At 37.8% G+C, this 14772-nt stretch overlaps 1 protein-coding gene across 3 annotated transcripts in view; it reads right to left on the reverse strand.

Annotated features, from left to right (window-relative positions):
• Positions 1–432: 432 nt before the first annotated feature.
• The window catches only part of BRINP3 (BMP/retinoic acid inducible neural specific 3), a 458104-nt gene continuing 443764 nt past the window's right edge, over positions 433–14772 (reverse strand). For all 3 annotated transcript variants that reach the window (XM_043486014.1, XM_043486016.1, XM_043486015.1), the window contains exon 8: positions 433–1909. In XM_043486014.1, the coding sequence (XP_043341949.1) occupies positions 793–1909 (1117 nt within the window). In that variant the 3' untranslated portion in view covers positions 433–792. The remainder of the gene's footprint in view (positions 1910–14772) is intronic.

Below are 14772 nucleotides of genomic sequence, written 5' to 3' on the forward strand. Positions count from 1 at the left end.
CTTTTAGTACTTGAAATGAAAATGAGTGTACAGAGTATGCTGATTGCTGGTTTTTAGAATGTAGAAAGAGAATCACAAAGCAAGTTGTTGAGGAAATGAAGGCTTTACTTTCTCCGTGATGTGCTTATAAGCACACTGACTTTCTGTGTGTTTGCCAGAATGTTTGGATATTTAGTTGAGAAATGTTTGTCTGTTTATTTTAATAATGATGGTGTCTGGTTTATAAGTATAGGTAATAAAGCACCGCCATTATGCTGTTAACCATAAAAATACAACTGAATGCTAGGCATTCTACCTAGTTGGGTTTTTCCTAAAGGCTTTTGAAAGGAACCGTCAAATGTTTCAATTAAAAAATTTTGGGAATTTTCCCCAGGTTCTAACAAGCTATATCAAAATAGAACTCATTTCATGGAAAAAAGGAATCCCACAGCATTTCTTTTTAATAACTGTTCAGCTACAAAATTTTATTGGTATCTTTTTATGTTCCCTCTAGAGGATGTAATGCACAAAAGCATTGCCACGGAACATATAAAATTACAAATGAAATTTATTGTAAAAAGTAGAATGTCTTCTAGACTGGTGTCAGTATTTATTTCATTCAGAAACCAAAACTGCAGTATAATATATTCGTTGTCAGCAAGTCCATGTGTGTAAATTGCCATCCAATGTTATTGACGGATATAAGACAGATATTGAAAAGACAATTTAAAGGTACTCTTCCAAACATAAACTGTTCCACAAAAGCACTGTAAAAACTCCTTCAAGATTTTGGGTTGTGCTTGACATGTATGGTTAACTACATAATTTGGTCGTGTCATAATCCACTGTGTTTGGCAATTTGGCATTAAACGCCTGCAGAGCAGATTGGATTCTCACCACCTCACTAGTAGACAGCTTGAGTCTATGACGAAGCAAGCAAGAGAAGAGATCTAGACGACGTTGACCGGGTGGGGAGAGTTTATTTACACGGTCTCTTATCTCTAGAAGCTGCAAAAGTGCTGAGTCCTGGGATCCCTGAGTATAGGGGTAGTCCAGCTGCAGAATCAGGTCCCGGATGGCTTCCGGGTCAAAGTGCATGCTGTAGCCAAACACTTGAATGTTATTGATTTTCATATAACCCAGGTTCCGGGATGGGTCAATAAACTCCAGGGGTTCGTAGTAGATGCTCTCGTTGCCGTTGGGGCCGTTTGACTTGATGCGACTCCTCAGGTAGATGTGCACGGTCTCAAAAAACGTCTTCCACTTGTTCCCCAGAGTCAGCGACCAGTTGTAACACTGCAGGGGGAGGTCCAGCTTAGTCCGCTCCCAGTCGGGGAAGCTGTTTTCATTCACAGGCATAAACCAGCTCTCAGAGTGGCTGCCTCCGAAGGGATTGATGTAGACGGCCAACACGGGCTCCAGGGTGCTGTTCTTCGTTAAACAGATCTGTAAAGAGAGACCCAGGATCATGTGGACCAGGCTTGACTTGTACTTGTTGCTCTTTAAGGTGAGGAGCATCCTCTTGCGCCAGGAGGGGTCGAACCAGCTGTTGAGGCGCATGTCGTTGCTGATGAAGATGGCGTGCACCTCCAGCCGCCTGTCGGTTTTCTGCAACAGGTACTTCATCTCCAGGTCTTGCAGGTCGGTCTCGAAGCCGATGTAGTGGTCAGTGGACTCGGCGACCTCGGGTTTGCAGAAGCCCTGGCTCAGCATGTAGCCCGTGTTGCAGGCGCCGCAGCGGGTGCGGTTGTCTGGGGCGCAGGTGAGGCAGGCGGCCGCGTCGCCCACCGTGCAGGGGAGGAAGGCCGTGCAGACCACCTGGTCGTTGGGACACGTGCAGGAGTGCGTCTCTTCTGAAAAGCTGCCCAGGAGGCCGTTCTCATTGCAGTAGAGAAAAGACTGGATGCGAGTGAGCCAGTAGGTTGAAGTTCTAGGAACAGAAAACAAAAGGAAACTATATAAATACAAAAGCATTCGTTTTCGATCACCAGCCCAGGCTGGATGCAGGAGACAAGTGTTCGGGCCTGGTGCACTGGGAAGACACAGAGGGATTGGGTAGAGAGGGAGGTGGGAGGGGGGATCGGGATGGGGAATACATGTAACTCCATGGCTGATTCATGTCAGTGCATGACAAAACCGACTACAATATTGTAAAGTAATTAGCCTCCAACTAATAAAACTAAATGAAAAAAAAAGCATTAATTTGTGTGTCTGTGTGTGTATCCTGCAGTCAAGTTACCTTATGTCTGAAAGCTTCACTATTACGTTCTTAGGACCTTTCCCGTCAGTTATTTAACTGAGATTTTTTTAAAAATCCATTTAGTTCACCATTGAAAAAAATATGAATATACATACATAATATGTATATATTTAAATTATATATATATATTTCATTCATCATTGCATAAGACTGAATATAGATACATTTGATTTGAACTGGAAAACTTAAGATATTTCTTAAGAAATATCTTCTTAAGAGATTGCATGGCATCTCATTAGTGTCCTTGGAAGCGGATTGTGAATATAATTGGGTTTGTTATAGTTTTGAAATGATATCCAACAAAAGGAAATAAAATGTCTTATTATTAAATATCTGCAGTAGAATTTGAGTGCATAAATGACGATTGTTCGTTCATTCACTCTTAGCTTCATAGTGCACTATGCTGCAGGAATCCTAAACAGAAAGTAAAAGATGAAATTAAAACTATTCTAAATGTTCAGTCAATGGATTTAAATGCTAGGGTTTCATCAACATTGAAAGAACAAGTACCCACTGAGAGGGAAAATATTATTAAAACATGTTTGATTTTTATCCTTCCAGGCTGCTCAAGAAAATTGTTGAAAATATCTCATTAAAACCAACTACGAGTTCTTTTAATAAGGGTTAAGTGTGTTAGTTGAATGGGTTTGATTTGAATAATTAACATTTTAAAATTTATATTTAGAAATCAGGCTAATCTTCATGCAAATTTAAGATCTCACTTTTCCTCTTTTCCCACATTATTCAAATTCTTTTAGTGTGTCTAAAATCTCAGTAAAATAATTAAGGAAAAGCATGTGGCTGTGTAATCAGACAATTTGTTTTTATCTTGCTGCTTTCTCATACTAGCTGCAAAACAGTGGAAATGTTGAATGACCTAAGTTAGTAACGGGCTTCCCAGGCAGTGCTAGTGGTAAAGAACCCACCTACCAATGCAGGAGACAAGAGATGGGAGTTTGCTCTCTGGGTCGGGAAGATCCCCTGGAGGAGGAAATGACAACCCACTCCAGTATTCTTGCCTGGAGAATCCCATGGACAGAGGAGCCTGGAAGTCTACAGTCCATAGAGTGGCAAAGAGTCAACACGACTCAAGTGACTTAGCGCTCAAGTTACTAATATCGTTCATATTAAGTTCTTGTGAGAAATAGTTTGCCTCAGACTGGCTACATGTGTTTTGACTATTGCACAGAGCATGTGTCACAGTAGACACCAAAAATTGTATATTTTTTGGTATTTTTATGCCTTTCCAGTGTTTATTATTCAGTACATATGAGATTTTCTGCAAATTGTGTATATTGTATCCAATCCTTTAGACATTACATTGCTACCATTTAAATAATTTGTATATGCAGTAAAATACAAATATGAATGTGTAAATCATCAATCAGAACAATTTATTATCACATTCAGAACAATTTTTGAGTTATATATTCATTTTTGGTCCTTGCTCATTCTCCTATTGTGATATAACACTTTTTTTTTTTTTTTTAAGGAAGCTCTTCCCTGTTTTTTCCAAATAAATTGAATAACTCCTTTATTCCTACTCATAATATTCAGTTATTTTTCTTCATAGTGCCTTTTTCCACTTAAAGTGTTATATTGTGTACTTACTTGTTTATACTCCATTTATCTCATTAACTATAATATTCAACTTGCCAAAATCATATATGCTTTGGTTGCAGCTTTAGATCTTGGGCCTAGCAGAATGCTGGGAGATCACAGTGCTCTAATACTTAATGAATATTAGATAAAATGCACGGACAAATTAAAGGAACATTTTGCACATATTTTTCAGTGAAAGTTAAAGCATTAAACTTCATTTTTCATACCACTGTGAAGACCTAATTCCCAAGATGCAGGAGGTGGAGTTACACAACATATTCTTGACATCTGCACAATTAAATCTGTATAAAAATCTCAGTAAATGTCTATTTTAAAAACCTTTCTTTCCCAGAGTCCCTAAATGCAACTGTTTTCTATAGACCTAGAAAGAAGGTAAAACCTAATTAAGCTCAACCAAAACACAAAGTATTTTCCTCTTAATTGTCTCTTGCACTGAAAAACACTGACTGGGAAACTACACCTATTAAAATCATTTCTAACTTTCCCAAGATATTTTAAAAATAAGTTCTTAGAAAACTCTCCCAGGAGGATGCCCAGGGGTTGTAAATAGCAATGATTGGCAGTTGGTGAGCCATACATCTATATAAGCATCTCTTCTCTCTTCTCCTTCCTTGTTTTCTTGCTGTGCAAAAATAAATAAATAAATAAATGTGCAAAAAGTTTTCTTTTCCTGATTGAGGAAATAGCTTGATTCATGATTTCTGTATTCAGTCTCAGAATCCAGAAATTATTACTGACTTGTGATCTGCAGTTACTGATATGTTTATCTCATCAGTTCACTGTCAATGAATTAATCTCTCTCCCTGTTACCTCCTTTCTTTTTCTCCTTCTCTTTTTTCCCTTCCTTCCATTCTGTCCTTCTTTCTTTCTTCCTTATTTCTCTTTTTTCTCTTTCTCTCTGTAGCCCTATTTATATCTATCGAATATAAAGCATATAAAATATATACCCTATCTGGATTGAACATTATATTTTCTTCCCTAGAATCAAAGCATAAGTTCCCTGAGCCAATCCATCTCTTACTGTAAGCTTTCATTGTGTTTCCAAATCATAAGGACAAACCAAGAAAATGAAATAAATAGGCCCAAGTCTACAGAGCTCACAAAACTAGGCTATCATAGAAAAACTCATCTGGACACTTTAGAAAAGCAGTGACTTTCTCAGCCTTTTACAATTCTTTTCACATCCCCCACAGATGCATTATTGAAGGAATGCATTGCTGAAGTTCGTGGGTTTCAGCCTGTCATATATGAGTACTGATAATTCAGTATGCTGTCAAAGCTCCTGTTCCCTAAGACAGAAGAACTTACGTATGTTTCCCTCCTTGCTGTTTCTTGTCCTTTATTCCCTATTACCTACCTTTTTACTTGTTTAATTACTTCACAGGTAGGAAATAGGTTTTTAAAGGAACAAAATTCAATAACTATTCATTACTACCTGTAAAATCTTAGTGAAGGCAGTGGTCAAAAATAGGAAATGTAGCAAATTTCACATTTGTACATGGGTTTTCACTTTATCCAAAAGATCATGTAGTTCTTTTTTTTTTTTCTCCTGACAAAGTAAACTTTAACTGTATTTTTAAAATTTAAACTTAAATTTTTGAAGAGAAATATTTTCAACATTAAAGAAGCCTGGCATGCTGCAGTCCATGGGGTCACAAAGAGTCGGACACAACAGCAACTGAACTGAACTCAAGTATTTTTTTAAAACTCCATTTCTTTTATGTTTTGTTCAGTTGCTAAGTCATGTCTGAATCTTTGTGACTCTATGGGCCATAGCATGCCAGGCTTCTCTGTCCTTCACTGTTTCCCAGAGTTTGGTCAAACTTATGTCCATTGAGTCTGTGATACTATCTAACATCTCATCCTCTGTCACCCACCCTTCTCCTTTTGCCTTCAGTCTTTCCTAGCATCAGGGTCTTTTCCAGTGAGTTGGTTCTTTGCATCAGGTGGCCAAAGTATTGGAGCTTCAGCTTCAGCATTAGTCTTTCCAGTGAATATTCAGGGTTGATTTCCTTTTAAGATTGACTAGTCTGAGTTCCTTGCTGTCCAAGGAACTCTCATGAGTCTTCTCCAGCACCACAATTCAAAAGCATCAATCCTTTCCTTTATAGTTAAGTATTAAAACAAAGTAATGCCACGTTTTTTATTCTCATACATAACTTTTATTTACATAAACTATTTAGGGTGTACTGGGGTTAGGTTTAAAGGATGCACTTTGAAAGATGAACTCCTGGCAGGGAAGTAAGTCCTTTGTTGCTCTTTATCTAACATGTGGCACTGTTTCTGATATCTACTTGATAGCATGTCAATAAATATTTACTAAGCAAAGGAAATAGGAAAGAAAAAGGAGAGAAGGAGTAAAGGGAGGGAGGGAAAATAAATTAAAGTGAAGGAACTATACAAATGATAGAATTATAGAAGAAAAAATGAAGGGAAGACAGTATTAAAGTCAATGAATTGATAATGATAATGATATGAAGAGATTCAAGGGGCTTAAACACTCCTTATCTATCAAGAAGTGAGTGCATTTGAAAAAAAAAAAGCTTTTATGTGATAGTGTTACAAAAAGAAAATACCTTCCAGAGTTAAGTTAAACTTTTGGAAAAAAACATAGAATTAGCTAAAAGCCTATAGGATGTTTATATTTGAGAAATCAGGTAGAAAGTTGAGATTAGACATAAGTTCGGTTCAGTTGTCTCTGTTCGCTGACAACATTCTTTCTTTCTTTCTTCATTAAAGAATTATTTTTTTGGTGCACTGGGAAGACCCAGAGGGATGGGGTGGGGAGGGAGGCGGGAGGGGGGATCAGGATGGGGAACACATGTAAATCCATGGCTGATTCATGTCAATGTGTGTAGATCCTTTTTAAAGCCTTTATTGAATTTGTGACAATATTGTTTCTGTTTTATTTATTTATTTTTTGGTTTTTTGGCCATGAGACATAGGGGAATCTTAGCTCCCCAACCAGGGATTGAACCCCATACCTCAAGCATTAGAAGGTGAAGTCTTAACCACTGGGTCACCAGGGAAGTCTTCTCTGTGTATTTAAAAATCTGTTCTAAGGAAAAAAAAAAAAAATCTGTTCTTCTCCACAGAACATACATTATGTGAGTGTCAAAAGAGCATTAGACCAGAAGTATGAACACTGGATTTCTAGGACAGATTTTACCTGGTGACTGGGGACAAGTCACTTTAGTCTCTTTGAGTGGAAATTTTAGAATTCAAAGAAACACTGGTTCAGATTTTGATTCTGCATGATGCTGGGGAATGTGTACGGCTTTCTGAATCTCAGAAGCTCACCCTCAGTTTGCCTGTTGCTCTGCTGTCAGGATGAAATGATGTAACAAATCCCACCATCACAGAGCCCCAGACATGGTAGCTGCCAACAATGCAACAATATGAATGAAATGCTAGTATCCAACATACTGTTATAAAGAATATCAAAGAAGATATAGTCTTGGCCTTGTAGTTTTGAATGATGTTGCCAACTAAAAACTGGCACTTGCCATCTGCCTCTACAAGGACTAAGTCACTAGTCACTGCAGCCACTGACCTTCAACACCCCCCTTTAAAGGAGTTCAGGGTCAAGTTCAGGAATGAGGCATCTGTGCACTGGGAAAAACTAGCAGACAGATCTTCAGATAGTTAGATATTTTCAAAAGGTGATTTTATGGGTCCAACTCTTACATCTCCTCATATGTAGAAAAACACTAAAGTCATTAAGGATGGCATCTGTTCATTATAAGCAGCAAGCCTTGGCCAAAATGTATGCTTGACTGCATGGACTTCCTTATCTGAAATTATATGTAACACTGACCTCTCCTCCTACCTCTTCAGAGCAGCTCTCCGAGTTATCTGAAATGCTATCTCCCAGACAATTAGTCCTCATTTTGCCCCAAATAAAATTAACTCACAACTCTCACCTTTTGCATTCTCTTTCCATCAGCAGTGTTAAGTGGGATTGGTAAAAATAGATTCCTGGACCCCACCCCAGACATACTATATGAATCCCTAGAAGCAGGGCCTAGGAAGCTCTTTTAAAAATATCCAGCCCCACAGACAAAGCCAGTGTGGTCAAAGCAAAGAGCATTGCATTAAAAGAGTTGTAGGTACAGAGGACTTGGTAGGAAGGGTCTTGTTTTCAGGAATGAAATGAAAGCCAGTATAGCTGGAGCAGAGAGCATATCAATGCAGTAATAGACTGTGAACTAAGTAGTGGCCAGATCAGGAAGAATTCTGTTTCGGTTTTAAATTTATTCTGTGTGCAGTAAAGATTGGCAAAGGGATTTAGGCAAGAGTCAGTGAAGTCGCTCAGTCATGTCTGACTCTCTGCGACCCCACAGACTGCAGCCCACCAGGCTTCTCTGTCCATGGGATTTTCCAGGCAAGAGTACTGGAGTGGGTTGACATTTGCTTCTCCAGGGGATCTTCCCAACCCAGGGATTTAACCCAGGTCTCCTGAATTGCAGGCAGATGCTTTACTGTCTGAGCCACCAAGGAAGCCCCATGTACATATTTAGTAACTAGCTTTCTCTTTATGGGTTTTGCTGGTGGCTCAGCTGATAAAGAATCTGCCTGCAATGCAGGAAACCTGGGTTTGATCCTTGAGTTGGGAAGATTCCCTGGAGAAAGCAATGGCTACCCACTCCAGTTTTCTGGGCTGGAGAATTCCATGGACTGTATAGTCCATGGGGTCACAAAGAGCTGGACACGACTGAGTGGCTTTCACGTCACTTTCTCTTTGTATTATACCAATAGTATTTTATTTTAATTAAAATAAAATATGCAGTCTCAGAGAACTTTTATGTACACAGGCACTGTTTAAGGTTCTATATGAAAATTAACAACCACAATAGCTATTAGGGCTCTTTAGGGCTTCCCAGGTGGTGTAGTGGTAAAGAATCTGTCTGCCAATGCAGGGGATGCAAGAGACACGGGTTTGATCCCTGGGTCGGGAAGATCCTCTGGAGAAGGAAGTGACAATCTGCTCCAGGATTTTTGCCTAGAGAATTCCACGGACAGAGAAGCCCGACAGTCTACAGTCCAGAGGGTTGCACAGAGTCAGATACAACTGACTGACTGAGCACTCATATACAGAAATACCAGTTAGCCATGAACTTTTAAGAACACGTCCAGAAGAAGACAGAGAGAAGTTAAAATGTCTGTATAGCAGCAGACAGCATTGAATTAACATACATTTGTGGCCTTGAGGCTAAATGTATGCTAAATTTGCAAACCCTAAAATAGAAATTTTTGGCATACACATACATAGAAAAAAAAGTGAAAGTGAAAGTCACTCAGTCGCATCCAACTCTTTGCGACCCCATGGACTATACAGTCCATGGAATTCTCCAGGCAATTATACTGGAGTGGGTAGCTGTTCCCTTCTCCAGGGGATCTTCTCAACCCAGGGATCAAACCCAGGTCTCCTGCATTGCAGGTGGATTCTTTACCAGCTGAGCCACCAGAGAAGCCCAATAATAAAGGTAGCCTATCCTTTCTCCGGAGAAGGAAATGGCAACCTACTCCAGTGTCCTTGCCTGGAGAATCCCAGGGACGGAGGAGCCTGGTGGGCTGCCATCTATGGGGTTGAGCAGAGGCGGACACGACTGAAGTGACTTAGAAGCAGCAGCATCTTTTCTCCAGTGTATCTTCCTGACCCAGGAATCGAACTGGGGTTACCTACATTGCAGGCAGATTCTTTACCAGTTGAGCTACCAGGGAAATAAATCAAAACCCTAAAACCTACTTTTAGAATTCTACTATGTTACATTTACATTAACAAATTATTTACTGAATTTCCCTCATATCATGGGCCAGTCACTTTGTTATTTTTAATCCTTCAACAGTAGATGTAAAACTTAAGCCCATTTTACAATTTGAAAAATACATAGAGTCATAGTTTCAACAACTTTCACAATTATATATAATGTATTAGGTATTACAATGAAAAAGGACTCGAAGCAAATCTAATTTTTTTTAATGTGTGTCAAGTAGTAAGGAAAAATGAGTTAAGGAAAAATATCTATTTATTGTCATGCTGGAAAGCATCAAAGATAAAGAGATAACTTTAAATTATTATATAAAATTAGGTACTTGAGTTACAGCCCACTCCATTGACTTCAATCATCTTTTGGAAGCTAAACTATCAGTGAACCTTGGTTTCCTTGACTCATATGGAAAATGGGAATAAAATATACATTGTTGTAAGAATTAAAGGGAAATAGCAAGAAAATCCATTAAAAGCGTGCCTGTACACAGAACAAGTGATAAATAAATGTGAGTGCTTATTCTTATGATGACTATTATAACTACTGTTACCTTTTAAAGAAATAGCATCAAAAGAAAAAAAAAGAAAGAAATAGCATCACATGCAGTTTCTTTATTACAAATGCTATTTTCCTCTAGAAAGTGGAAATTTTCACTTTATCTTCAACGATTTGTGGATTACATGCATAATCTTACTCTTTATCTCACATATCAGATAGACCTAGTTATTGATAACATGATTAAGATAGCCTCTATATTAATTTGGAAACTCAAAAATCTGAACAAACAATATTTTTCAAATTTGGGACATATATCCTGATGCATGTCAGTTTGCACTGAGGTATTAGAACATATGTTGATACAGAAACAATTACCTTCTCTCACAGTTAAATCCTCTCTGAGCGCTAATAATCTTATTTCAAAGGTCCCTTTTTCCAACCTTCTAATCTTTTTTGGCTTTCCAAATCTGTGCAGTGTGGATCTGAATTTTAAAATCTAAACAGCACAACTTCAGTCTATTTTTGAAGTTAAATATTATTCGTTTCATTCATTATTCATTTCAGCCTTCATAGATTTGTTCTTCTTCAACCCTAATACTTTAAACTGAATAAGAATTTGGGATTAAGTGCCCACAGCCATTTAAGCAGTCATAAACTGATTATTAGCGCAGTCACAGACAAACGATGCCAAACAATAGGCTTTCCCTCTCTCCTCCAGCCCTGCTGCTCCGTCCGTCTCAGCCGTGACAACATGACCTGGGGCTTGTGTTGACACACTCATCACGCAACAGTCTCACTCTTGGAAATAATATCACATCCTGAGAAACAGGATGTCATTGTCAAAGGTCCCTTGGCTATGAGTCTCCCAAAGAAGCATCATTTATGTATATGTATACATATATATGGGCTTTCCTGGTGGCACAGTGGTAAAGAATCCGCCTGAAATGCAGGAGCTGAAGGAGACCTAAGTTCAGTCCCTGGGTGAAGAAGATCCCCTAGGGGAGGGCATGGCAACCCACTCCAGTATTCTTGCCTGGAGAATCCCACGGACAGAGGAGCCTGGTGGGCTGAAGTCCATGGGGTCACAGAGAGTCAGACACGACTGAAGTGAATAAGCACATATGTGTGTGTGTGTGTGTGTGTATACACACACACATATATATATCACATGTGTTGATAGATACACATCTATAGACCTATAGATGCATATATACACACACATTTCATTTTTATGAACTTGAATTCAAGTATCTACTAAAACTTTTGGCTTGTAGGAGGACAATGAAAGAGTGAGGGAAGCAGTTGAAGATGTAGGTGATATTTTAAAGACAATATTAGCCGAGGTTTTGTCAAGCACACAGTCCACTTACAGGCATTTCATTAACTCTCCCAATTCTCAACTACACCTTGAAGTACGAACCCTTGTTATCCAATCTGTGTTTAAAGTATGAGTTGTAAAAATCTTAAATAATTAGAACTTGTAGAAGGTCAACTAGCTAGTAAGTGACAGAACTGAACATACATCCCGGTCATTGTTACTCTGCCAATATGGGGATATAACACCAGAAGTCCTATGTAAGTTCTGGCAGCTGTATAGTGGGGTTAATGGCGACCTCCTACAAAAGGACATATGCCATACCCACACCCAGAGCCCCTATCCCTGCAGCAGACCACTGCCGACCCGTACCTCCCTAGGAGATGCCCAAACACAGTTCTGCCCCAGTCTCTGTGGGGTCCCTGGGTCCTGGTGTGCACAAGGTTTGTTTGGGCCCTCTGAGCGTCTCCGGTGGGAATGGGATGGTAGAAAGTGAGGAAAAACTAAAGAGCCTCTTGATGAAAGTGAAAGAGGAGAGTGAAAAAGTTGGCTTAAAGCTCAACATTTACAAAACAAATATCATGGCATCCGGTCCCATCACTTCATGGCAAATAGATGGGGAAACAGTGGAAACAGTGGCTGACTTTATTTTTGGGGGCTTCGAAATCACTGCAGATGGTGACTGCAGTCCTGAAATAAAAAGAGGCTTGCTCCTTGGAAGAAAAGTTATGACCAAACTAGACAGCACATTTTTTTAAGAGAAATTACTTTGTCAACAAAGGTCCATCTAGTCAAGGCTATGGTTCTTCCAGTAGTCATGTATGGATGTGAGAGTTGGACTATAAAGAAAGCTGAGTGTCAAAGACTTGATGCTTTAAACTGTGGTGTTGGAGAAGACTCTTGAGAGTCCCTTGGACTGCAAGGAGATCCAACCAGTCCATCCTAAAGGAAATCAGTCCTGAATGTTCATTGGAAGGACTGATGTTGAAGCTGAAACTCCAATACTTTGGCCACCTGATGCGAAGAGCTGACTCATTTGAAAAGACCCTGATGCTGGGAAAGATTGAAGGCAGCAGGAGAAGGGGATGACAGAGGATGAGATGGTTGGATGGCATCACTGACTCAATGGACATGAGTCTGAGTAAACTCTGGGAGCTGATAATGGACAGGGAGGGCTGGCATGCTGCAGTCCATGGGGAGAGACAGACATGACTGAACTGAACTGAACTGAACACCAAAAGTACAAACAGCAAGAACAAAAAGTACTAAGTGGGACTATATCAAACCAAAAAGCTTCAGTCCAACTAAACTGTAATTCATTTAATTGAATAGCACACACAGAAAAATCTGCAACTGAAACGTTTTGTCCACATTTGTGCTGCATTTAATAGTATAGTTAAAGAAAAACTGACAGAGATGTTTTCTTTCTTATGACATAAAATATGAAAAGAAAAATGCAACATTCAGGATGTGAAATGTGAGAAATACAACACAATTACTTTACTGTACATTAAGGGAATATATTATTTAAAAAATAGACTCCACATTTAATTTCCTCCAAATTAAAAACTGAACTATTTTGCCAACTGAATCACTTACATGATAAGTTAATAAAACTTGAAAAGTATTTTGTGAAAGTTCAGTCTATTAAGTAGTATAATTGAGGAATATTGACACAAGTGCCATGGTCTCTCCTATGTGCTTTGATAACACCCCTGTTTTCATCCAGCATAATATTCATTACACCAAGTCATTATTACCTGATCATCTGTATCCTTCATTACATTATACATGCTGTGAGGGAGAAGATATATTTGTTTACTTCACCATTTTATTATCATAATGTACCTAAATCAGTTTGCAGTGTTTATGCTTAAGTTTTCCCATTAAAATTTTCTGAACCTTTATTAGTTTTGAAATATGTTAATGATGAATACAAATTTGAAAATCTAAATAATACAAATAGAAGTTTCTAAAAGTAAAATAATCATGAAGAGAACATTTATTTTATCCTTCATAGATCTGTTCATCTCTGACCCTAATATTTCAAATTAAATATAAATATCACATGATTGGGTAAGTTAAGAACAAAAAAGAGAAGCTAAAATAAAAAGCATATTCAAGGCTAAATTATGAATGTTCTTGCTTGTATTCATTTATTTTAGTATTTCATATAATTTTCTTGATATCCAGTGTATGATAAACATTTTCAAAATTAATTTAATAATTCATAACCAATTTTTCAATTAAAAAAACAATAAAATGTTTCTGTTGGATACTGAAAACTTGAAAACAAAAGGAAATTATATTATTTAAATAATTTAATCAAATTTTAGTGTTTCTATTGGTGATACTATTCATATCTAAAACATAATTTCAATTAAATAAAGAAAACATAATTTGTCCAAATGCAATGTCCATCTATTCATATAACCAGAATGCAATTATGGTATGAATTGTTTTTGACATGCCTGCATATGTGTGACAAGCATCTCTCCAAACTGAATGTCTCTGACCTTATTTTCTTCTCTCCTAACACAACCATCCTTGTTATCTATACTGATGGATATCAACTCATCCCTTTCTGTCTCCATAAAAGTAAGATCCAGCTTCTGGAGGCCCTGTGCCTGTTCTTTTTATTACATTTGTGTGCTTCCAAGCTAATCTTCCTAAAATGAATTTATCTCTTATTGCATAATACCTAATAACTCTCATGTAAAATGTATATTTTGCCTAACCTTTAAAGCCCTTTGGTTTGGTTTGGATGGTTTAGTCACTAAGTCGTGTCTGACTTGCGATCTCGTGGACTGTAGCCCGCCAGGCTCCTCTGTCCATAAGATTCTCCAGGCAAGAATACTAGAGTGAGTTGCCATTTCCTTCTCCTTAAAGCCCTTTACAATCATACAATACCCACTTAGGCTTCAGTACTCTATAAGATATATTCTCCATTTTGGCTCTCTTTGTTCCCCTCCCTAAATATGTCATGCTCAATTTCAACCACAATGAATTTTTTCATTACAAAATTTCATTACAGAATTGTCCTTTTTCCTCTGCTTAGCCAGTTTAAGATGCAAATTTAATCTTTTTTTTTTACTGTAAACATTTCTTTTTAATAATCCTCCTTACAACAACTTAATTCTTTGATTCTTATATATAATTATATATATTATATACTTATTATATAATTATTAATTATATAATTTAATCTATATTATTATACTTGTAATTAAGCAATGTACAACCATATATTATTGCTAAATATGTTCTTATCTTGTTTCAACCAAAGTGTATTGTTTATTATAATATCTATATTTTTACACGTTAGT

This window comes from Cervus canadensis, chromosome 13 (assembly GCF_019320065.1).
Source record: "Cervus canadensis isolate Bull #8, Minnesota chromosome 13, ASM1932006v1, whole genome shotgun sequence".
Lineage (NCBI taxonomy): Eukaryota > Metazoa > Chordata > Mammalia > Artiodactyla > Cervidae > Cervus > Cervus canadensis.